Consider the following 25,889-nt stretch of genomic DNA (forward strand, 5'->3'; position numbering starts at 1 on the left):
TCTGTTGATTCTTTGAATTCCAAGCTCCAGCTCATTCCTTAGATTGAGAAATTCTCACCAATTATTTGTCTAAAAATGCTTTCTAGTCCCTGCTTCTTTTCCTTGCCTTTGATAATGCCCATCATTCTTATGTTTCTTCTCCTGATGGTATCAGCTAGTTCTTGAATATCTCTTTCATTCTTTTTCATTCTTCGGTTTCTCTTCTCTTTCTTCTGATTTATTTTTAGATTTCTGTCTTCAATATCACTGATCCTTTCTTGCATTAGGTCGACTCTATTTCTCAAGCTTGTTATTTCATTTTTCAACTTTTGCAGTGTGTTATTTATCTCCAGAAGTTCTATTTGGCTCTTTTTGAGGGTTTCAATCTCCTTGCTCTGCTCATCTAGCTGTCTTTGCAATTCCTGAAATTGTTGCTGTGACTCGTTTTGGAACTCACTGAGTTTTTTCTGAAGTACCATATCGAATTCTGTCATTTAAGTTGCATATTTCTATGTCTGTAAGCTTATTTTCTGGAGATTTTTCTCTTTCTTTCTGAGATGCCTTGTCACCTTGGTTGTTCATTGTGTTTAATGGACTATTTCTCCGCCTGGGCATTAATGGAAATGTATTCTGCTTTTTTTTTCCCCCCGAAAGAAGATTTATTATATAAAGGTTTCTCTTTAGCCTGGTGTGAAGAATATGCTTTTCTTTTCATTTCCAGTAGGCGATGTCTAAGCCTCTTGGATCTCTGCTTTAAATAAAGCCTTAAAAATGCCTTTTTGTTTTCTGATAGATATTTAATCACACTCGCTACTGTCAGTTTCAGTCCCTGTCATTGTTAGCAACAGCTTTGGTAGCATTTGCTCAGATTCCCTTGGGTCTTCGTGGTGATCAGTGCTGGAGGGTACGTGGGGAGCGTCCCTCTGGGTTGGAGTTTGGGGGCTGCAGCTCAGCTTCAGTTGTGCAATTGCGGCCAGTAAAAATCGACTGTTGTTTTTCTGCTGTCTGGCTTTTCTGCCTTCTGCTCTCATGACAGGGTCCTGCTGCTGGCCTCAGGGAGCTAACAGCTTTCCCAGGTGGGGCTATTCATGGAATTCACCACTCTCCTTTTCCTCTCTCTCCTCCTACAGGTAGCTCCAGCAGCTGCTTCTTTATTTCTCCCAGTCTACCGCCCAACACCCAGAGTTGTGACTTGCGATAGCTCTCTTATGCACAGATCCCATTCTCAGGCATGCTGGAGTGCCTTTTGAGAGTTTTTTTTGTTGTGTTTTAGGTGTTCAGCTTATTATCATTTCAAGGTGAGAGATCTGGGTATGTCTTTCACTCTACCACATTTCCAATGATTCCAATTCTCTCTTCTTTAAGTTACATATTTCTATGTCTATAAACTTATTTTCTGGAGAGTTTTCTTTTTCTTTCTGAGATGCTGTCTTCTTGGTTGTTCATGGTATTTAATGGACTATTGCTCTGCCTGGGCATTAAGGGAAATGTATTCTTTTTTCCCCAAAGAAGATTTATTATATAAAGATCTCTCTTTAGCCTGCTATAAAGAAGTCACTCTTCTGTTGGTTTCCAGTAGGTGATGTGTAAGCCTCTTGGATCCTACTTTATATAAAGCCTCCAAAATGTCTTTTTGTTCTTATAGATATTTAATCATGCTCACTACCATCAGTTCTAGTCTCTGTCAGTGTTAGCAATAGTTTTGGTAGCATTTGCTCTGTTTCCTCTGGAGCTCTGCAGTGTTTGGTCTCGGAGGGTATGAGGGTAGGGTCCCTGTAATTTGGGGGTTGCGGGCTGTGGCTTAGCCTTGGTTTTGCAACCACAGCTGGTAAAAATCAACTCTTGATTTTCTGCAGACGAGATTCTCTGACTTCTGCCCTGATGACTGGGCCTTGCCATTGTCTGCGGCAAGCTCATAGCTTTTCCAGGCAGAGCTCTTCAGGGAACTCGCCATTCCTTCTCCCCTCTCCCTCATCCTGGAGGGAGCTCTGGCAGCTGTGAGAGGCAGCTTCTTTATTTCTCCCAGTCCACCACCTGACACCCAGGGTTCTGGCCTGTGGTAGCTCTTATGTACAGATCCCATGCTCAGACGTGCTGTTGTGCAGTTTGGGTGCTTTTTGTTGAATTTTAGATGTTCAGCTTATTGTTGTTTCAAGGGGAGAGATCTGGGACATCTCTCACTCTGCCATGTTTCTAAAGATGCCCTTCTGCACATTTTTTTTAACTGGATTGTTTTTTTTGTTGGTGTTCAGGTGTATGAGTTCTTTGTAAATTTTAGATTTTAATCCCTTATCAGACGGATCATTGGCAAATATCTTCTCACATTCAGTAGGTTGTCTTTTCATTTTATAGATCGCTTCCTTTGTTGTGCAAAACCTTTTTGGTTCAATATAGTCCCATTTATTCATTTTTTCTTTTATTTCCCTTGCCCGAGGAGATATATCAGAAAAAAAATATTATTAAGAGCAATATCAGAGAGTTTATTGCCTATTGGAAAAATATCTATTTTTACCAAGCTCCAGCTAAAATTTAGCAATTCCTTCAGTTATGAATGTAGGAACTATTTCAGTCATCTATTTCTGGATAATGAACCACTGCAATCCAGTGCCTTAAAAGAACAATTATTTATTCTCACCATCTATGAGTTGACTGGGCAGTTCTGCTGGCATTCCCCAGTGGCTGAATTCAGCTGGTGGATACACTACAAGGTGGTCTTACTCTCATGTTTGAGGGCTTGATATCCCTCAATGTACTTCTCTTGGGCTTCCTCATATAGCTACTGCATTCCAAGAGGAGTCTCCATGTGCAAATGTACCTGCTTTTATCACATTTGCTGATATCAAAACAAGTAATATGGCCAAGCCCAAAGTCAATATGGTGGGAGATCACACAAGAGCATAGATATGAGGAGGTGTGGTTTACTGGGAGCCATTAATTTAAAAAGGTATATAGCAACAAATCACAATAGTATTAGTGGTACCTGTCACTAACAGAAGTCACATGAGCAATGCAAGTCACAGACATTTCACATTATAGTTGTTGCAAATCTCCAAATTTCATTTATGCTCATCACTACATCTAAATTACAGTGTTTATAGGAGCTAATAAAAAACCACATATTACTATATCAGATTCTGGGTTTTAAAAGTGCTTTAATAAGTATTACAATATAATTGATATCTTATGCAATTAGAAGCATTATTTTTAGAAGGAGTCCATAGGGCTCACCAGAATGCCAAAGAGGTCCAAAGAAACACAGAAAAGCTAAGGAACCCCTGGAGAATTCAGGAGAAGCTTCACAGGGGAGGCATTTAAATTTATTTTTGAAAGACAAGTAGGAGTTCCTGAGGTGGATGAGCTGGGGAACACCAGCACTGGCACTCTATTGAGTATCACCGACGGACGTGCCAGTAACTCAGTTCTGCTTTGACAGAGTGAGATGAAATGATTCAAATATGCAGTTTGAGTAGAAAAGCTCACAAGAAACCTTGGAGAATACCAAAATATAAGGAATAGGCAGAGGAAGAAGGGAGGCCAGAGATGTTTAAGAAGCAACTTTTGAGAAGTAGAAATAAAAGCACAAAAGAGTGATGTTTAGAAAACCAAGGGAGGGAAGTTTCAAGGACAGGCTGTGTTAGGATGTTTTTGGCTGGGAAAATCCAATTGCTTATAGTAAGGAAAATTATCTTACAAAGTCCAGAGGAAGGGCAGACTCTTATGGGTCAAAAATCTCATCAAGGACTCAGTCTCTTTTCTTGGTTTTCAACAGTCTTTACTCCTTGCCTCCTAGAAAGCCAAGCAGCCCATCAAACCAGAAAAGCGTGGTTTTATTGAGGCTCAAGGAAGGGGCGGTAGGTTAGGATCGGAATGTTGGCTCAACTGCAACTCTGCTTTCCCTCTGCAAGAGGGGATGATGGAATGGCAGGAGGACTCAGAAAGATGATAAGTATGAATCTCTTTACTCAGTGTCCTGGGCCCCTCTATAACTGTATTATCCTCAAGCTCATTTTCCATATTAATCTTCCCACATGTTTCTGGATGACTTTTGGCTGCTTCCAAAAAGTAAATATTACTCAAATGACAAAGACTTACCACCAGTGACCATATTTAAATACTTCCCCTGGTGATAATAAAACATGTAAAAGAAAGAACATTAACTGCTCTTAGAAAGAAAATCTAAAACAAGAAGTCTGGCTTTTCCTTTAAGATCAGAAGTCAGCAATTTGAGGTCACAATGTAGCTGAAGGCAGAGATTGATCAGGACTCTGACCTCTCTTTTCAAAGACATATCCAAATGACCAACAGAGAGCGTCATGATGAAATGAGATTTAGTTTTCAATTCTCAGATAAAATCTGTTATTTTTTTCTAAAGCTTTAAAGAACATAAAAATAAGGCAAACCAAAATTATTTCATGTTAGAAAATTATGGCACACGTGCTAAAGACAGCAGATGTGCTGTCTTTTTATTCCCTTGCTTACCCTTTCCAAGGACCACTACCATCTTCCTCAACAATGGATCCAACAGGCCACAGACCTATGCACCCCAATATTCATGGCAGCACAATGTACAATAGCCGAAATATGGAAGCAACCTAAATGTCCATTGACAGATGATTGGATAAAGAAGTTATGGTTCATATATACAAAAGAATATTATTCGGCCACTAAAAAAAATGGAATTGTACCATTTGCAACAACATAGATGGACCTAGAAGTTATTATGCTGAATGAGATAAGTCAGATGGAGAAAGATAAATACCATATGATTTCCCTTATATGCGAATCTAAGGAACATAAAGAACAAACTAATCAAAAACAGACTGACAAATATAGAGGACAACCTGGGAATGGCCAGAGGGAAGAGGGATCGGGGGACTGGGAGCAAGAGGTTAAGGGTTAAAAAAATACAAATTAGTAGTTGATAGGTGGTCACGGGGATGGGGAGCACGGCATAGAAAACGCAGTCAGTATCAATGTAATGACTAGGTGGAGAGCCAGAGGAGAGAAAGAGAAATTAGGGGGATCATTTTATAAACTATATAAATGTCTAACCAATGTACTGTATACTTGAAACTAATAAAATAAAATCAAAAAAAACATGTTAATTATGTTAAAAAAATCAAATGATATAAACATTCAAAGATAGTGAATCAAATTATGGTATATCAATGTGATGAAATGGTGCTTATAAAGAGTTTTAATGATATGGGGGATACTATGTGATATAATATTAAGCCAGAGATGAATATGCAACATTAAATATACAACTTATTTTTAATCAAGTTAAATATGACTAGGAGAAAGACTAGAAGGAAAAACACTAATGTGTTAACCAGTTGACCCAGAAATGCCACAGAAGTTGCCTCTTGGTGGAGAATTGTAAGTGATTTTTTTCCCCTACTTCTTTATAGGTTAAATTTTTTTATTAAAGTATACTTTGCTAACAATATTATATGAGTTTCAGGAGTACAACATAGTGTTTTAGCATTTATATATCTCACAATGTGATCACCACAATAGGTCTAGTAACTGTCTGTCACTATGCAAAGTTATTATGATGTTATTAACTATATTCCCTGCGCTATACACCAATCCTTGTGGCTTATTATTTTTTTTTACGATTGAAAGTTTATACCTATTATTTCCCTTCACCTGTTTCACCTATTCATCTACCTACCTCCCCTCTAACCAGTTAGTTCTCTGTATCTATGAGTCTGTTTCTGTTTTGTTTTGTTTGTTCAGTCCCTACTTCCTGGAGAATAGATCATTCTGGAATTTCTAGTTCTGGCTACTACAGAATAACTGTCATGAGACTTACCCCTCTGCTGTCAACAGCTCTAAAAACTGGATGAACTTTCTAGAACAACTATTTTGGGGCATTGGACCATGACCAACATAGGGCAATGATCCTTGTGAGAAAAGATGCATTAGAGGTGGTCTCCATATTCACACTATCTTTTTCTCTGAGGGCATTTTTCAAGCTGCAGTACAGGGTCTTGCTGTGTAGGGGAAACAGTGATCAGGATTTGGGACTGTCAGAGCAGATGGGATTTGGGAGGCAGGGTCCTATAAAGGAGAAAGCCACAGAGAAGGAGACTGCAAAATATCCATAAAAATTCCTTCGCTCCCCCCCCCCCCAGGTCTTTGGCCAACTCCTAAGCTGCATAGGAGCAGAATGGGACTCTAGAAGCCTAGCAGAGAAACACATTAGGAGGCTGTACTGCTGAGCACAAATTTCAGAGGCTATATAGTTCTGGCAAGATGAAGGTTGAAGTTTGGGCTAGATATCTTGGTGAGCACCCTGGGCTTTCAGTTGAACCTCAGAAAGTTCACATTCCAGTAATAAGGATTATGTTCTACCAGCAAAGCCCATGTCCTAGGAATAAGAACAAAATCAAAAGAGACCTGCTGTCACAAAGTCTAAAACTCAACCTCAACAGGATTAAGGCAGTGGTCCTCACCTTGGAGCAATTTTGGTCCTCATAGGATATTTGACATCTGGAAACAGTTTGGGTTGTCATACTGGAGGTGTGACACTACTGGCATCTAGTGTGTGGGGCCAGGTATGTTTACTAAACATCTTACAAAGCACAGGATAGATCCCACCTCCACCTCATAACAAAGGATGAGCTACCCCAAAATATCAATAGTTCTGAGATTGAGAAACCCTGGATTTAGGTTATCTGTAGCAATTTAATTGACTGTTAAAACAAAACTCAACAATCTTTAGAGGAAGATAACATAATTCAGAACCTCTACTATGTATTATCCTTAAAATCCAACATACAATAAAAATTCATCAAAAATTATGAAGAAGCAAGGAAAACTAATTGACAATCCAGAAAAAAGAAAACAACTAATAGAAGCAAAACCAGAGATACTGAAGTTAGTGAATAAGGAATTTAAAGTAACTATGATTAAGATTTTTTTGTGTGATTGCTATTTTTTATGATTGAGATTTTAAGACAATAGAGAAAAAACATAAAATTAATGACAAGGGGAGAATTAATGACAAAAGGAGAATTTCAACAAAGATTTAGATTCTATAAAAAAATCAAATTGACATTTTAGAAATACAAAATATAATACTTGAAATAAAAAATTTATTTACTGGATTCAATAGCAAATTGGAAACAGCAGAACATAAGATTAGTGAGCTATATATAAGTAAGTAAGGGAGTACCTAAAAGCATTAATCTTAAAATAAAACAAGTAATAAATTGAAATTCATTTAAAATAAGACTTTCAGTTCATCAAAAGATAACATTAAGAGCATAAAAAGGCAAGCTATGGACTGGGAGAAGATATTTGTAAGTATTATTTCCAACAAAAAACTCATATCTAGAATATAAATATAACTTTTACAATTCAATAAGACAGATGACCCAATAAAAATTGACAAAGAACTTAAGACAACACTTTACGAAAGATGAAATCAAAGCAGCCAATAAATATACAAAAACGGTCTAGTTATAAGAAAAATATGAATTTAAACTACACAATGAGATACTGTTAGACATCCAACAAGATAACTAAAATGAGACACTAACAATGTCAAGTGTTGATGAAGATGTGGAACAATGGAACTTTCTCTTTCATTGCTTGTGGGAGGAAATCAGTAAAACCACTTTGGAAAACTGCTTGACAGTCTCTACTAACTTTTTCCATATGTACATGCTAGGACCCAGCAGTCTCACTTCTGTATGCTTATATTTGCCAACTGACGTGTATAAGAATGCAGCAGATTTAATTCACAATAGCCCAAACTAGATACAACACAAATGTTCACCAACAGTAAAATAAATAAATTGTGATATCTCACAGTGAAATATTATACTGCAATGAAAAAACAAGCTACTGATTCATGCAACAACATGGATAAATAGCATGACAACATGCTGAGCACATACCATGTTATTTATTTAAATGAAGTTAAAAAAAACAAGCAAAACTAATTCATGGTGCTTTAGGTCAGAAAAATTGTTACCATTTGGAGGGAGTAGAGTGATCAACTGTTCCAGTTGCCAAGGACTGAGGGGTTTCCTAGGACGTGGGACTTTCAGTGATAAAACCAGGATAGGCTCAAGAAATCAAATGATTGGTCACCCTAGGAGGAGGTCTTTTTAGGGTGGGAACATGAAAGAGCTTTCTGAGGGGTTGGAAATGTTCAGTATCTTGAAGAGGATGGTGGGTACATGAATGAACACGTGTAAAAATTTATCTAGCAGTACACTTAAGATTTGCACATTTAAGTATGCAACTTAAAATTTGATTGAAGAACTTTAAAAATAGCTATATTTTACAAAGTATAGGGGAAAAAAGAAACTAAAGACCTTTTGAGTAGGGCCATGGATATAATTGGTGTATAACAAAATGAAGACCCAATTTTCATTCTTAATATTTGCTTGTCTTTTTTGCCACATGTTGGGCCTTTGATCTGAAGAGAGTAGACAAAAAGTGGTGAACAGGAATGCAGAGGCAGAATGTGTAAAGGAAGCTTTCATTGTTTTGAATGAGCTTTCCCACCTGGAACATTCAGAGACTTCCCTTGCAAACAATATTGCAGAATCAAGTGCAGTGCATGGAGAGAATAAAAAAAGCAGGGAAATCCATTTCTGATATTCGAAGGAGCAAGAGGGTAGAATTCACAAATTAGTGATTAGCAGACTGATCCTGTCTCGTAGGAAATATTCCAAAACCGGTTATTAATAGGATGATTTGAGCACCTCTAGAAGAGAAAGTGATGATCCTAAGGAGTTACTGACGATTCATTTAATTTATTCTAGACAAACAACTTTTTTCCACCGATATGATTTTTAATCAGAGAACTGCAATTAACTTAGAATATATAGACTTTAGTGAGGCATTCAACAATACAGAAGTCCTCCTTTTATCTTTAATTTCATTCAGTTTTAGCCTAAAAATATTAAATTTAGTCCAAAAATATTAAATAAAAAATTCCAGAAATAAAAAATCCATAAGTTTTAAATTGTAAGCTATTCTGAGTAGTGTGATGAAATCTCATGTCATCCTGCTCTATCCCACCTAGGATGTGAATCATCCCTTTGTTCGGCACATCCATGCTGTATATAATCTATGCCCATTAGTCACGTAGCCATCTAGGTTATCAAATCAGTGAGTGAGAGAGAGAGAGAGAGAGAGAGAGAGAGAGAGAGACTATATTATTTACATTACTTTTATTACAGAATATTGTTATAATTGTTTTATTTTATTATTAGGTATTTCCATTAATCTAATTGTGCCTAACTTATAAATTAAACTTTATTTTATAAATTAAACTTGTATTGACAGCTGCCTATGTATGTATAGGAAAAAACTTAGTATACATAGGGTTCAGTACTATCCACAGTTTCAAGCATCTAGTGGGGGTCTTGAAACATATCCCCCATGGATAAGGGGGGACTACTAAAATTTGCATAATAACCCTATAAAAGAGATAGGGAAGTAAGATTTTGGCTGCCTAGAAAATGTTTAGTAATTTGTTACCTGAGTTTACCTAACAATTAATAGATTAATGCCCATTGAGTAAGAAGGCTTTCTCTTTGGCCTTGTTATGTTTAACTTTTTAAAAAATGGCTAGAACCTAGATAAAAGTTGTGTTTATTAAAATTGAAGATGATATGTAATTGGGGTGATAGTGACTAGGATAAGTAACAGAATCAAGTTGACAGACTAGAATAAGGGATTTAATCTAAGACAAAGATCATATTTAATGGGATAAATAAAAGACTCTTCTCTTAAAAACTAGCTGCAGAAGGGAACTTAGTTGACCCAATGTTTAACATGCGACAATATGAGGGGAATGACCAAGATGGGAAAGCGAACTGGGGATGTTTAGACTGAGAAGCCAGGATTTAGGAGGTAAATGTGTGGGAGGGGAGAATGTCACATGTAACTCCAAGGAGTAGAAATAATTTAATAATTTAAATGAGTGAAAGCTACAAGAACACAGATTTGAGATAAACTTTCTAGTGATCTGTTTTGTTCAAAGAAGGAATAGACTGTTTGTAAAGGTAGTGAGTTTTGTATAGTAGGACAAAAGATGAAAATATTTTGAGAGTTTGAATTGGTGAGTTTTTAAGTTTCTTTCAATACCAAGAGCCAATGGCATATGTATGCTTCGGTAGGCAGAACTCTATTTTGATATTTAACAAATCGACATATTGCTCTGTGATCTGCTGTCTTATAGATAAACTAGAGATAAACTTACTTAATCCACCAAAAAATTTTCTTACTTAGTCTACCAAAAAGATTTACAAATTAAGTCTTTCATAGAATTCTTGGTAATCCTTAGAGAGTAGGGTTAACAAAACTGAAAATTTTTTATTGTTTTAAGTTACCCTGAGTTAGGACCAGGTTGACATGCAGTTCTCCATTTTTATATCTTTTTGTATTATTCCTCCACACTAATGACAAAACTTGTATTGACAGCTGCCTAACACAACACCAGATTGATTTCCAATTTTCTTCTGAGCAGTAATTTGGCAAAGGTTAAATTATAGATTTGGGATATATAGAATTTTCATCATTGTTATTTTCTTGATATGAGTACAATTTCAGTTATTTGTTCTGTGGTTCAAAAGATAATGTTTTTAGGTTCCAGATTTGGTGGGCTTTTGTTTTTATTTTTTATTTTTTTATTATCATTAATGTCTGATGCTATGCCTTTTAATTAGAGAAAATGGTCTTTGGTGTTTCTACTTTTTAAAATTTATTGAGAGATTTTGTAGTTTAATAAACAGTTTTTAGAATATAACCAATATATTGATTAGTTCTATCATTAATTTTTAAGTGAATGTCTTTATAGATATATATTATATACTATATAGTTTAATCCGTTTACTTCATATTATGTAGACATATGTAGAGGCACAGCCAATCCCCAGGTCTAAGAGCCTATGATATATTGAAGGCCTAGAAACTAATAGGTTAGTAGGTTAGTCTCTGTCCCATTCTAAATAACTCCTTTGCCGCACATGCTGAGAGGACAAAGTTTCAGTGGCTTTAACCCTAAACAAATGTCATGATTCAAAGTCTTAGTTATTTCAACTTTTAACAATTCCATGATTAGAAATAGGCTGTGGGGGGCTGGCCTCTATGCCATAATCTGTCTTCAGTTGGCACCTAAAACACCCATAGATGACAAATGAAGCACCGTGACTACTTCCCAAAAGTCACAGGAGTAAGATCTCATTATTTTATGGTCACAATTTATCTTTGAAGGAGCTCAGCCTTTCAAAGACTGTTCAGCCAAAGGGTATGTACTGATGTTCTGGGAATACTGGCCTAATTGGGAGGGACAAAGCACTTTACTTGCTTAAATTTCCTTTTCCATTAATAATCATTTCATCTTGACTCTCATCTAGATCAGTATGAAAATGATACAGCCACACCTGTAAGCTGTTTTTCTTTTTCAGCATCAATATAGCCATGTTATTTTTAAGAATGAATGCAAGTTTCAGTCCTTGATTTGGTAGCCTGTGAGAGATTAAATATTTATAGTCTGAAAATTAGCTGTGACTCTAATATAAAATTCCCATCGTCATGTGAACACTTTATTATAACCTGTCTGTATCAGAATAAGTCGAATATGACTTGTATCCTTCATTGGGGTGTCATTTCCCAGCATTCAGAGCCCTTATCTTGATGCCCTTATACCTTCCTAGGGTGTAGTATAGGTCCTGTTAACACCCCTTACATATTTTTGAATTAAATTTAAGCAAAAGTGAGCTTTATTTATTGAGTATTTACCTCTAAATCCATATTATGATTAAATCGTTAATGTGCATTTTGGTTAATTTGCTTATTCCTCGTAGTCTATGTATTTAATTGAGATGGAAGACATAAAATTGCCTTGTTTAAACAAAGCTGCCTGAACACTTTAGACCGCCGTCTAGTGGGAGAAAAGACTCCATGGTGATCAAATCTGTTCCCACTTGAGGGTTTGTGTTTAGAACAATGTCAGAAGGACTGGTAGTTGAAGGAATGGGAGGGGGGCGCAATGGAAGATATGTGTTTTACGATAATTAGCTATGTGCCGCTGAGGGTTGTTGCTTTTCTGCACTTGGCATAATAGTGGAGGAAGCCTTATTTGTGATTTTTAAAAACAAGTTCATCATAATAAACTGGGAGGTGTTTTTGTCTGTCATTCTGTTTGTGAACTAGCAATTTATGCTGTGAAGTATTCCTATTGGAACAATGCAGCTTTTAGAGGAGAAAAGTCATGGCTTTATTAGCATAAGTACTACACACACAGACACACAGACACACACACCAATACACACATGGACACAAAGACACATATACACATACTATGTTGTTACACCCTCTTATTGATTCCTGGTCCTGATTCCTTGGCAGCTCCTTGTTGCAGTGTACTGCCTGCAGCTCGAGAGAGTGTCCTTAATACACAGCTGCAGTTGGCCCTGCTGGAGGGAGCCACGGACTCCCTGGCTCAGCCTGTGTTGGTAACTACTGGGGATTTTCATTCAAGTTGACTTTATCTATTCATAAGCAGGACTGATAGTCAAGGTTCTAAGGCCTCTGCACCAGTCAGATCCCTCCTGCCTTCAGTTTTTTTATTTCTTTGTTCCTCCTCTCTTCTTTCCCTTTCCTCTTCTCTGAGCAAAGCTGTGAGTTCCTCGTGACCCTTTTTTTCTTCACCCAAACACACACCAGCACACTCAAGTAGATATGCACACTTGAGGACTATAGCCTAGATTCCTATCGTATAGTGGCTCTTGAGGAAATCAAGGAAAACCTACTTAAGTTATGTTTTGAGAGTGTCCCTGGGGCTGGCCTGACAGGTAGGCTAGGTTGTCATTGGATTGGGCCATTTGGTTTGAGTTAAAAGCTGAGGCAAGTCTCCCTACAGGCAAGTCTCCCTACAGTCCATCCTATAATATTTCTCCAGTTGACTTCTGAAATTCCCACATAGAGAAATACAATTTCCAAACCAGAAATTAACACTTATGTTCAGCTAAATCTGAGACGAATAGCCACTCAGAAATAGATTTCATCTCATATTCCATCTGAGATCATGGCAGAGGCTGCTTTCTTAGAACATTATTAAGAAGGGTTCTGTGGCCACATTTGGATTTAGTGAGGGGAAGAATACAGGGATGTATTAGGAAAGTCTGAAATAGTCATGGGATAGGCTAGTGGGAATATTACAATATTGGCTTTACACACAAATGGTTTCTTGAAGGGTTAACTGTGAAATGCTACTAGCTGTTAAATCCTGGTATGAATTAAATTACTAGATTACCTGCCCATCACCTCTCAGGGCTCTAAAAGAATGGGGTCACAGGATTGGTGAAGTTTTTTTTAAGGGCTCATTCTTCCTTTTTTAAAATTGAGGTAAAATTCACATAACATAAAATTTATCATTTTAACTATTTTAAGGTGTACAATTCAGAGGCTTTTAGTATACTCACAGGGTTGAGTGACTATCACCACTCTCCAGCTCCGGTATTTTTTCATCACCTTGAAAAGAAACTCTATACCCATTAAGCAGTCACCCCTAATTCTCTCCCTTCTCCTCAGCCCCTGGCAACCACTAATCTGATTTTCGTCTCTATGGATTTTCCTATTCTGGATATTTTTAAAAAATCAAATCATACAATATATAGTCTTTTGTGTCTGGCTTCTTTTATTAGCATAATGTTTCCAAAGTTCATCCATGTTGTAACATGGATCAGTACTTCATTCCTTTCTATGGCTGGATAATATTCCATTGTGTGTATATAACATATTTTGTCTATCCATTCATTAGTTGATAGACATTTGGGTTATTTCCACCTTTTGGCTATTGTGAGCAGTGCTGTTATAAATATTCACATACAAATGTTTGTTTGAACACCTATTTTCAACTTTCTTGGGTGGATAGGTGAGTTTTTTTCCCCCCACCTTTGTTGATGATAGATTTGAAACTGTCTGATTGGTGAGTTTTGCTAAGAAGGAAAGAGCAGGAGTTTGAGTGCTGCCTGGATGAGGCCTGAGAGAGAAAAGGTACAGAGCGCCTTGGTCATGCTCTGAAATCCTAAGGTTAAAGGGTCTCTGGAAAGGAGGGCAAGAAAGGGAGGAGATACTGCCAAAATGGGGTAACAATGACCTTAAGCTTGGCGGATGGAGTTTTTCCAGAATTTATAAAATGGTTGCTTATATTTTTATCTTTTTATAAAGAAAGGAAAAGTCTTTGGTGGGGATGAAAAATGGGCGAAGAGAGGGCCAAAGAAAAGTGAAAATGATTATGTCTTTGGCTGTGTCTTAACAAGGTGTCATTAATGGATGCGTTTTTGGCAGAAAGTATTCCTTCTTTGTGGAAAGCTCTTTTAGTTGCATGTTAATACAAGATGACAAAACCAGTAGGGCAAGTTTTAGAATAACTAACTGAAGAAAAGCACCCACTTATTACGATAAAACTGCCATGCATTTCTATGGCGACGAACTTTTTTCTAAAGCATCTTCATATCTATGAGCTCATTAGTATGAATGAATTAAAGCAGGCACTATTAACTGCCATTTGAGAAACAGGAAATCCAGGTATCCAGCACAGTGCTTAGCGATAGTAGGCATTCAGTCAGGATTTGTTAAATAAGTGAAGCAGAATCATATCAAGTCAAAGAATGTCAGAACTGGGAGATCATCCAGAAACCGTTCCCCCAAACAATTTTAAGAGAAGGGATGTCAAGGAAGATTGTGGAAATCCTAGACTTAAATGCAAGGTCAACTGGTTTGTGGATGAAGAGCTGAAGTCAAAAGTCTCTTTTGTCTCTGTACAGAGTGCAATAACATCCACTACATTGCCTTATGGTGGTTTGTGTTCTTGTCTGTCCTTGCCACTGGGCCATATGCTCATAAGGGGTGGTGGAGCTTGTGTCTAATTCATCTTGGTGTCCCCTGGAAGTAACGCAGTTGTTGAAACTTGTTGAATGGATGAACAGGAACCAAAGCTCTCTGCTCTTCCTGAATCTCTGCTCCTTCTTGTTCTGCCACAGCTTTTGGTGGAAGAGCCAGAACTCAACCACAGTTTCCAGGCTCCAGGGATCTTTGCCTATACCACAATGTCTACACTCATCAAAGTGACACTAGATGTCCTCAGCGGATTGCTTTGGGCTTTCCAGGGCCCCCGGGACAAGCCCCACTTTATTGTTATTATGGAAGTATCTAGAAGATGAGGGAAAGAGGGAATTTTCTTTAGTTTAAAGCTTAAGGCCAGTCTAGCCAATTTCTATGGCGTCTCAAGTGTATTTGCACACCAGGAAGTCCTGTTCTTTGCTATGTTGTTCAGGTCCCACATGGAGGTAGTCTGGAGCCAGTGTCTTGAGAAACTGTGCCCTTGAGCATGGGACCTGACAACAAAGGGGGCAGGAAGAGGTGATAAGATTTTCAAGGGGTTCTGAAATAATTCCTTGTGTAACTAGGTCTGATCTTTCTAGGGACTTCTATTTGTTCCCATGCACATATTTCAGGCAAAGTAGAGGAGTTCCCATATTGGTCCTTCCCATGTCTCAGTACTAGTTGTGGCCAGCCTGCAAATGGTAGATGGTGGGAACCCAGGCCTGTGTATGGAGAGTCTGTCTACAGGTGCAGAAAGAGAGGTGCATGGGGATTACACCTAGTGTGCAAACCGTGGCGTGGACTTTAGTGTCTATCCCCTGTCCTCTACTTTTGCCCAGTATTGAGCAGCCCCCAGTTCTTACCACTTGAGCCTCCAATTCCTGTATCCCACACCAAATTCAAAACCCTTATGTTGGATCCTGCCACAACCTCCCCATCTTTAGGAACAGCTTGGCTTCCTCTAGCTCATTTTCTCCCCACTTCATGCCAGTGAGATTCACAGAGTACAAAGTGCAAAAGGACTACACTGGAAAGCTCAATGACAGATGATGGTCATGTTACCAGCAATTCTACTCCTGATTTCAGAGCAGTTTCCACGCAACATAAGAGCAAAGCCAGATGGTCTTGCCACATGGATGAGATATCCAAGGATCAGTGGTTCTTCTTTGTTCTGTATCCCTCATTTTGAAGAGGCTAATGGAAGGTCTAAGTGCTCAAAAGTCACCCAGGTAGCTTAGGTGCCCATGTGAAGGGGTTAATGGCTTGAAGAATGGGAGAAACAGCTTCGACATCCTCCAGAGGGGGCCAGTGCAAGTCCTCCAGTCAGGTAGGTTGGGGTGAGCCTCTTCTTTACCATCTCTGCTGAATGTAAGTTGGTCCTCAGTCCTCTGAGGTGGCATCTTCTGCCCCAAGGGGCCCAGGGAGATGTGCATGTAGGTATATGACTGTCCTGGTTTGGATGAAGAAGGACGATATTGGAGATGATAGTGTAGGAAGGGACTAATGCAAGATATGATGGCACCAGCAATGTGCTGAAGCTCTGAGGGCAGCCTACTTATGGGAATAAGTTGGAGCTCTCAGGTGGTAAGAGGGAGCTGTATTATCAGAGTCTGCTTCTGCAATGACTGAGCTTTGGTTCTTCTTTGCAGTGGGAGATAAACAAGGAAGGTGATTTTCAAAGTGAGCTCTCTGGATTGGGAAACAGGATATGTATGTGAGCTTATATGAGGGTATTGTATAGGGGTTGGCAAAGGCTCTTGAGGGAGGTTTTAGGTGAGCTAAGCCTTATCAGGGGGAAGGGCTTGTGAGGGTCATTCTGTCAGATCTTCAGGTCAGAGGTGGCAGTTAGAAAGTGTTTCCCAGATAGTTGCTGAGGGTCACATCAGAAAGAATGGAGTATGACAATGAGAAGTGTCCCCGTGAATAAATATTGTTTAGTACCTTTCTGTCACAAACCACTCTGTTCATGACATCGTTTTGTCCTACTTTAGACACACCACAACTCCTTTTTCCCCAGACTGAGGTATAAGATGGGAATGGGTACTTCCCCACATCTTGCCTCCTTGTCTCCAGTCCAATGACCAGCATGCTTAACTGCACTAGGTCCGGCGTGAGGCGCTTGGCCTGCAGCCATTTCTGGAACCTTCCTGTTTTCCTCAGGACATGCTCAATGCTGCAGGTCCTTGGGGCTGCTGCAGAGGCACAGATTCTCCTTTCTGAGATCTCATTTTGGTGTTTGTTGACCAGCCTCGAGATCTCCACAGGGCGCCAGGTTTTGGAATCATCTGAGTAATTTGCAGGGTAAGAAGGCAAGTAATCCAGAGGTAACTCGAAGTGGGAGGCCAGCCATTTGTCAAACCTGGAAGAATAGCCCTTTTAGGATCTTTCTGGGGGCTGAAGGGATGAAGTAGGGGCCAAGCAGGGATGAGGAGAGCCTGGGGGACAGTGAGACAAGGGACAACATCTGGTCTTATGCATTTCTCCTCCTTATACTGGTATGCTCCAAACTCTTTCTGTGAGAGGACTATCTCCTCAAACTTAGGGAAGTATATATGTGATGTCAGAAAAGGTGAAGGAGGTGCATGCTAGGCACAAACTTTATCCTCTTCATGAAACTGGCATAGAACTAACCATGGCTCTCTGAATTTTTACTCCATGTAAAGATGGCAGCTTTACACATGCTGATACCTTTGATTCTTCTAATACCTCACCCCCACTTTACAGATGTGGAAGCTGAGGCTTATAGAGCTTAAGTACCTTGCTCAAGGTCAGACGATATGTTGTCAAGCAAACCCAGAGCCCTCTGTCAGCAAACCCCATGATTTTCCCCCTTCCCTACACTAGTTCCAGAAATAGGCCACCCTTTGACCAACGACCAGGTCTTAGAACTATAGTTTTTGAAGAGGTTTCTGGGACTGCACTGGGGAGACCACTGTCTCTTTATATTCAATCCCAAGCATTCCCATCAACTTTTCTTTCAGTCCAAAAATATAAATCATCAGTTCTAACCAAGTCACAGGGAACGGAGGTTGCTAAATGGTCACGAAATTCAAAGCTATCTGGAATCCAGGAGGTGTGTAATTCCACACAATAGCCTGGTTAGTCTTTAATCCTCCTCAGGAGAGAAGCACTGGCTTGTACTTTCTGCTGATTTCCTAAGACCCACTTTGACCCCTTTCTTCAGTCATTTCTCCAGCTGTATGAAGACATTTCCATTAGGAAAGGATGTTAAATTTGGTTTATGCATGAAAAATTACTAAGATAGTAATTACTAAGATATATTATATGTTTAAATAAGAACCTTTAAAAACTTATTTTGGGGCATTATTGGGCAAACTCATGATAATGAGTTTTGGAAGAATTAGCATTTTGATTAACACCAAACTCTTGATTGTTTTGTTTCCTCACTAATATGACACAGCTTTACCTTAAGAGACTGAAAACTCTTCAAAGAAGGTGCTTTATCAGAAGCTATTACTAAGCACCTTCTGCAATGCATAACCATTCAAAATGCAATAGCAGTAGGCACAAAGAATTCTGTTCAAGAAAATCGCCACATATGTAGTTAAAAAGACAAAACATTGTGAACTTTCAATCAGTCAATTTTACTGGAATTTCCAGGACAACCATGGGACATGATCATCTCTTCTGGGAGGGGAAGGAAGGACCTTGGGCCCCAAGGCAGGCCTGTCTGCCTGTTTCCTGCAGCTATCACTGCTCATGGGAGTTCAATCCCTTGCCCCCAAAAGAGCATGTGACTAAGGATTTACAACTAGGTGACTCTCTTAGATAATGATAGTAGCAACACACATTTATGAAAAGCAGTGTGTCAGTCATTTAAAAAATGCGTTAAGTGTATTCACTCAGTTAAACCTTTCTACAAGCCTAGGAGGTCAAGACTGCTAATAACCACACAAATGAGGAAACTGAGGCACAGAGAAGTTAAGTAATTTACCCAAAGTCACACAACCAGGAATTGGAGGAAGTGGCTAGTGTTCAGGACTCTGGAGATTGCAATCTTAACCACTTTTCCATTGCTTAGTCTTCTATCATCCATTTTATGAATTAGTTCTTGGGAACAGATTGATGACATTTTAGGGGTTATAACTAGCAGGGCCCTTAAAGATTATTTTGTCCCTGCTGCTGTCTCCATTATATTTTGAGGATGAAAAAATTGAAGATGACTTGTCTGAAGAGTAACAGACAAGTGGCAGAGAGGGACAAATCTCAGGGCTCCTTGTCTCCCAGTTGGTGAGAGCTGTGTAGGGAGGGACTCTCTGCCACATGGGACAAGCTCATTGTCCTTTTTCTCTGTCCCCACCTTCTGAAGAGGTTCTGCTTAAAAGACAACACTGATGTAGTAGGTAACCTGTAATGGATGCCTGGTGCACATTCATCGGTGGCTCAAGGTGTTCCCATAAGGACCAACTGAGGACAAATAAACATATTTACAAGCCACACATCTCCCCCACTCAAAATGGTGATAGATGTATGTCATCAAATGGGAAAAATGTAAATGTATATTCTTACGACTTTGATTACTACTTTATTTAATAAAAGAATGTCAGTGAGAAAACAGTCCCTGCTTATTATTCACTGGACTGTTTTCATTTTTATTAATTTATAAACTTTTAATTCATTTTTATTTCAGTCCAGGGTTTGCTAATATCCTAGAATTTGGAAAACCACAAAAAAGAGGCAGCATTTTAATCTTTCTGGACTGAGATCATGAGCTTATTTGAAATGAGGCTGGCCAAGTTCTCATTGCGTTGAAAGATGGACAAGCAGGATCATAATTTTCAGAACTGGAAGGAAGCATAAAGGGTGTGTGATCCAATATCTTCAAGTTCCTCGATATGATGGGCAGGATGTGGATGTGGGGAAGAATGACAGCACTGCGTGAGAATAAAATGCCCTCTTCTCGTGTATACTTCTCATGCTTGCATTCAGTCAAACGCTAAGTCTGTAGATGTGCAGTTCTATTTCTTGTCTCTCTTCCTTCTTCTCCATCTTTAAGCTCTGCACAGACCTTTTAAATATTGAGCACCTTCCCAAAGTTCTCAGGACACAGTTTGTACTTTTTAAACCAGTTTATAACACTCTTTCTAGGCCAATCCCCTACTATTCTCTTTGTAAGTTTGCTTTGATATCACCAAACCACTAACCATCTTTGGCTGAGTCATTTATTTTGGGCCTCTGAGCCTCCACTCACCTTATCATGTTATAGTCCCTTTGAGATACTTTCTTCCTTTTCTTGCCTGGATAATTCCTAACAAACCCTTTAAAACCCAGACTGGTATCATCTCTTCTGATCCTCACTTTCTCATCCCCCAGTTGAGATAGTTCCTCCTCACATGCTATCACGACATCCCATGTAGGACATATTTTATAGCCCTCATACTCTGCTTTAACCATTGGTTTATGACTCTGTTTTCCCAATAGAAAGCAAATTAGTTCAGGGCCAGGATTGCGCTGCCTTCAACTTTATAACTCAGTAGAGTGCTTGGTGCCAAGTTAGTACCCAGTACACTTTAGTTGGTGGAGAGATGAGTATTTTGATGTATAGATGGATAAATGAATAGAAGGGTACATGGAGGGTTAGATGGTTGGAATGCACAGACTGAAGGTTAGGTGGAAGAAGGCATGAAGGGATGCCTGGATGAGTAGGTAGATGGATGGATAGGTGCATTTATGGATGATTAAAGGTGTAGAGGGAATTTTTTTGTCATAAGCTTTGGGGTCCTGCAGCTCCCAAGACCTTGAATTGATTTGAGGAAGTGTGTTAGAGTAATAATTACTATCATTTTCTGAGGTGAAGGAGACAGACAAAGGCAAGGGAGAGGAGAAGGCAGAATCAAACCTAGTGATTTACTTATTTTAATGTGAGTCCTCTACCAGTCAGAAGTATTTAGACATTCTTTAAGACTTTGGGAGTTGAGGGTGAAAATTTAAGGCCAAATGGGTACATTAAGGAAGGTGAGGTAAGGCATCTGCCCTGGTAATAGCCTAAGAATTCCTAGGAGTGATTCTGATCAGAAATACTGCCACTAAGTTTCCCTCCTGTACTCCTTCTCATCTGTTACCTGCACATAGACAAATACTGATCCATCAGGTCCTGGTAAATCTTGTGAATTGGTGTGAAGACTTAAGATTTCAAATATAGGTGTATTTTCAGTAGGAAGAATACATCAATGAAGTTTACTCATTTTTCTAGCTTTCCTTAACTTTTTCATTCAGGATTTGAAAGTCAACATGGAATGCACTGAAACATTTAAATGTTAAAAGGTCAGTGGTTGAGTATGGAAAGCATCAGATTCATTATTAACATTCTTGCCAAAGAAAAGATAAGGGAGCAAAGAAAAGGTGACATTCATCTACCCATCATGTGTCTTCGGCCTACCCAAACAATCTGGGAAGCTCATTATCCATTTGTTGCTGAAAAACAAGCATTGTCCAATTCTTCATGAGGACCAGGCCTGGAGTGTTAATGCTTGCCTGGCTGTAGCATTTCAGACAAATGTCTGAGAGTTTTTGATGGACTTTCTCTTAAGGTATCATCATAATCACTTTTAAGAGTGGAGAAATGTTTGGAGATGAACAAGAACAAAATGAACAAACATATCATTAGAAAGAGGGGGAAAGAATGTGAACTTGTAGACAATTTAGCAAAGGAGAAATACAAATGGCTAATAAGTCTGAAAAAAGTGCTCAGCTCAGGAGAAATATAAAGTAAAAATTGTAGTAATATTAAATATTTGTGAGTGTGCAAGAAATGATCTCTATAAGTAGGAATTTCCATTTGTGTGCCTATTTATCTCAAAATCCTAAAAAAATTGTGGTATTTTTTTTGTCCCAAATATTCCACATTTAGGAGTGTGTCATAGGAATTAATCACTGATGTGTATAAAAGTCTAGCCACAGGGATGTTCAAATAGCACTGTTTATAATACTGAAAAGTGAAAAAAAAAACTTAGTTGTCTCACAATGCTGGATTAAATTTTGGTTGATTGATACAATTTAATACCATGAAGTCATTAAAAACAAGTTGTAGAGAAGAATAGTTAATAATGTGAAAGGTGTTCCTGATATATTGTGAAATAAAAATTTATACATAGTATGATCACATTTTGTTGAAAAATATTTAATTCATATTTAGGAAAAAGGTAGCAAGGATATATACCAAAATGTTAACAAATCGGTGATCTCTTGGTAGAAGAATTATACACGATTTTTATTTTGTGCTTTCTTTAATCAATATTTCCTGAAAATTCTAAAATAAACATATTTCTTTCAAAATAAGAAAAAAGTTATTTACAATGTAGAGAAAAGGACTATAAACAAGTCCATGTCCCCAGACCCACTCACCGTTCGTTTCTGCTTTTTCTGTGCTGAGGAATGTGCATTCTCAACACAAAGAGCTCTAAACCACAACCTGCCCTGCCTGATGGTTTCCTGCTTACACACTTCCCTTTCAGGCACACATGGAAAATGAATTTTGAGGGAGCTGAAGTAATATCCTGAGCTCAAAAGGCATACAAACCTATTTGGGGAAATGCTTCCTGAATTTGGCCAATACCTGCCTGGTGAGAAAAACTTCATTTATCTCACTTCATTAAGAATCGACTATAAGATTCATGTACTCCTGTTTACTTATCTGGATGAGGATGTGAACCTGAAGCTCTTCCTCAGTTAAATCCCTTAATTTCCTTTCCTCCTGTCTTAAAATATGTCCAAATTCTCACTGCCTCATTTTCCCAAGGAATCAGCCCACTTTACCTGTGTTCTTGGTCCTCTCCATCCCATTTCTTAGGTGGAAAGCCTTGACTTTACTTTTGACATCTCCATCTTTACTTTCTCTCACATTGAGTTAATCAACAAAATGACTCTCTAACTGAATTGATTAGCATCCTTCCTGTCCTGGTTCATTACCAATAACCTTTCTCTTGGACTAGCAGAACTGGTCTGGCAGCGTCTGCCAGCATCATTGGTCCATCCTGCACACTTCTTTCCATAAGGTTTCCCAAAACACAGGTGTCATCTTGTTCCCGCTCCACTTAACTCCCTCAACATGGCCTGCAATAGAGCTTTCCCAAGTGTGTGTGTGTGTGTGTGTGTGTGTGTGTGTATTTGGAGGGTGGGTAGTGGGGAGGGGAAAGTCTTTCAACTTTTTAACATTAAAAATGCCTTTTAAAAAGGCCTAATAAAGTCCACATCAACTCCATACAATATCTACCACCTCACAAAAGAAGTTCAACATTTTCGTTCAATATTTTCTGTTTGTTATTTCTGTTTAGTAACTTAGTTGAATAATCAACTATGCCTTTGGTTAATACAGATCAGAAATAAAATTATTATAAATTAATGTCTTTTGTTTGGTCACAAATCTTACACACTTGAGGTAGGTTCTTGAGACTGGGCAGAAAAGAGACCTATTACGAAGGGTCTTTGGTATTGAAAAGGCGGGGAACCATTGACCCACAGGTTAAGGTCCTTATTCTTGAGCACAGTGTTCAGAGCTCTTTGCTCCATCTGACTCTTCCAAACTTCCTTCTCTGCCATGGCTCCGCTTATGTTCCATACTCCAGTCACTGAGCACTTTTCACCTGTTCCCACACCTCTGGATCTTTGCTTAAGCTGGTCCTTCTACCTTAAGCCCCTTTTATCCCACTGATTTTCATCTCATCCTTTAAGGCCTTGCTCAGAATACCTTTGCCTGGAGAAAACTTTCCTCAGTCCCCATTCGGAATTAATACCTCCTGCCTGGGGCTCCCAAAGGTCCTTTACACTTCACTTCAGACCTGCATCAAATTAGGCCTTATTATTATTATTTGTAATATGGCTCCCTCCCTCTGAACTCCTGGAGGGTAACGACCAGAGTTATAAGGATGCCGCCACGACACTTGCTTGATCTTGGCTATGGTAAAGGCTCATTGACTGTGTGTTGACAGGCTTGAATTTCAGAGTGTGATCCCTTTCTTTGGCAAGAGCCAGGTGCATTGCAACTTACTAAACTTGGATTTTCCTCTGATCAAGGGAACATCTCACAACAGAAAATGGGTTAAGAAATTTTGGTGTAAACTGCCCTTGCTTGAATCCCAGTTCTGCCACTTATTAGGTGGTGACCTTGGGCAAGCCACTTAATCTTGCTATGTTTCAGTTTGCTATCTGAATAATGAATACAAAACATTAACTCTCAGGATGATTGTGAGAGTAAATAAAAATAGCTTTAAAATGTCTGTCACATAGTAGACTTTCTATACATTTTATTCTCCGCCCCCCTACGAAAAATGAACTTGGTTAATGCAACAGTCCCAGGCTATTCCATTCACAGAAAACATTAAGCTTCCACTTCAAAAGGACACTTTGTATTTAGCATTAAGGGCTGGAATTTGGCTTTACACTTTACCTCCCTCCCCCTAATTTTAGCCCTTCACTGCAATGATTAAATGACTTGGCTTCAGCTCCCACCCATAAATTATACCCTGACTCATTTTCAACAAGTTTCTGGACATCTTCACATGAAGGGAACAGAATTGTGTCCCTCAGAATTATCTGATTGAGAGTCTGACCTTATTTCTTCTTTAAAGAACTTCTTGCAAATTGATGTCCCGATGCAGGCATTGCATTTGTCAAGGCCGAGGAAAGTCCTTCCAAAATTGTAGCTGGTTCTGACTCGGGGCACCAGAGACGGAGAAAGAGAAGCCGGCGAAGAGACAGAACAGTTCAGGGCTGAGATCCATAGCAGTAAGGCTGGCCAGCCCAGGTGGAAGGCAGCAGTGTCAGGCTCCAGCCAGAGCTCCATTGGGGCCCAAGGCTCCAGTTGCAGCCTTCAGCTGTCCACTCAGGGCTGTGCAGAAGTAGGTCTTGGCAAAAGAAAGGGGGCCGGCTTCAGGGCACTGACCCCATCCCAGCCTCCCAGGTTCTGTTGGAAGATGTGAAGGAGCTTGGGGCTAATGAAGCTGGGGAGGAGGTGAGGAAGTCTATGGAGGATGCTGATAACACTGTTTCCAGAGTTACTCTTCCTCTGCCTTCTGTGGCTGCCACAAGCTGGGAGGGGCTGACTTGCAGATTTTGGGAAGGACAATGGTCAAGGCTTCCCTGTGCAGTCTTTTTGACAAACACAGGATATCCTGGCTGGGCAGGAAAGGTCCATCCAGGATGTACGTCCAACCTGGGTTCCACCTGGGAGTTCCAAAGAATCCTGAAGGCCTCCACCCTCCAGTGTTTGAATCCTAGGTCTATTTGTCCCTATGGATCTCTCTCTCTCTCTCTCTCTCTCTCTCTCTCTCTCTCTCTCTCTCTCTCTCTCTCTCTCTCTCTCTCTATCTCACACACACACACACACACACACACACACACACACACACACCAATGTCCCCCCCACTCTGGAGTGGTTAATTTGGCCTGCCCCTTAACCAGGCATACCTCTTCCACTTTGACCATATTCGGCTGTGAAATAACCAGTGGTCAGGTTGTTGACTATTTGACACTTATTTGAACAGTGAAGACTTTTTGCTGCTTAGAGAATAGAAAACCTCAAGTTTGTCCATGCTTCAGTTCCTCTTGCTGATCTGAGAAAAGGAGAGGAGAAAGAACCTGGTGGCCTCTGGTGTGAGGAGGGGAGCACCAGAAAGATCCCTCTGGCTATACCCAACTGTATCCATCTCCTCCTTCCCTATGCCTGAAAGTCTTTCTTCCCTTTACCATCCTGCCTCATTTCTCAGTGACCAGTCTGACTTGATAAGGTTTAACTGTCCCAGGATTGTCTTCTTCCTGATACCAAGATCAGATTCACAGCATTGAGTAGATGAGAGTGCTAATAGAGGAACAGAGAGAGCCTATGAAGACCAAATCAGGAAAGGCAGGTTTGGGCTGGGAGAGGAAAAAACGGAGGTACGAGGTGGCCAGGGATGGCTTCAGGAGAATTGGGGAGTTTTGCTAAAGGTTAGGAGAAAGAGCAGGGTAATAAGCATGTACTTATTAGCCAAATGCATATCCTTCTCAAATGTCTGGTGGTGTTTGTTTTTCTGTGTTGAGTTGTGAGAATT

General features: G+C 39.3%; 1 protein-coding gene across 1 annotated transcript in view; it reads right to left on the reverse strand.

The window, feature by feature from the left end:
* The window catches only part of DIPK2B (divergent protein kinase domain 2B), a 60,687-nt gene extending 35,931 nt beyond the window's left edge, over positions 1–24,756 (reverse strand). Inside the window, exons 1-2 of the mRNA XM_016166667.2 lie at positions 24,411–24,756; positions 16,936–17,200 (exon numbers count right to left, since the gene is read on the reverse strand). Of these exons, the coding sequence (XP_016022153.2) occupies positions 16,936–17,200; positions 24,411–24,643 (498 nt within the window). The 5' untranslated portion in view covers positions 24,644–24,756. The remainder of the gene's footprint in view (positions 1–16,935; positions 17,201–24,410) is intronic.
* Between the last annotated feature and the right edge of the window lie 1,133 nt (positions 24,757–25,889).

The sequence above is a fragment of the Rousettus aegyptiacus genome, unplaced genomic scaffold (genome assembly GCF_014176215.1).
Source record: "Rousettus aegyptiacus isolate mRouAeg1 unplaced genomic scaffold, mRouAeg1.p scaffold_m13_p_9, whole genome shotgun sequence".
NCBI classification, from domain to species: Eukaryota; Metazoa; Chordata; class Mammalia; order Chiroptera; family Pteropodidae; genus Rousettus; species Rousettus aegyptiacus.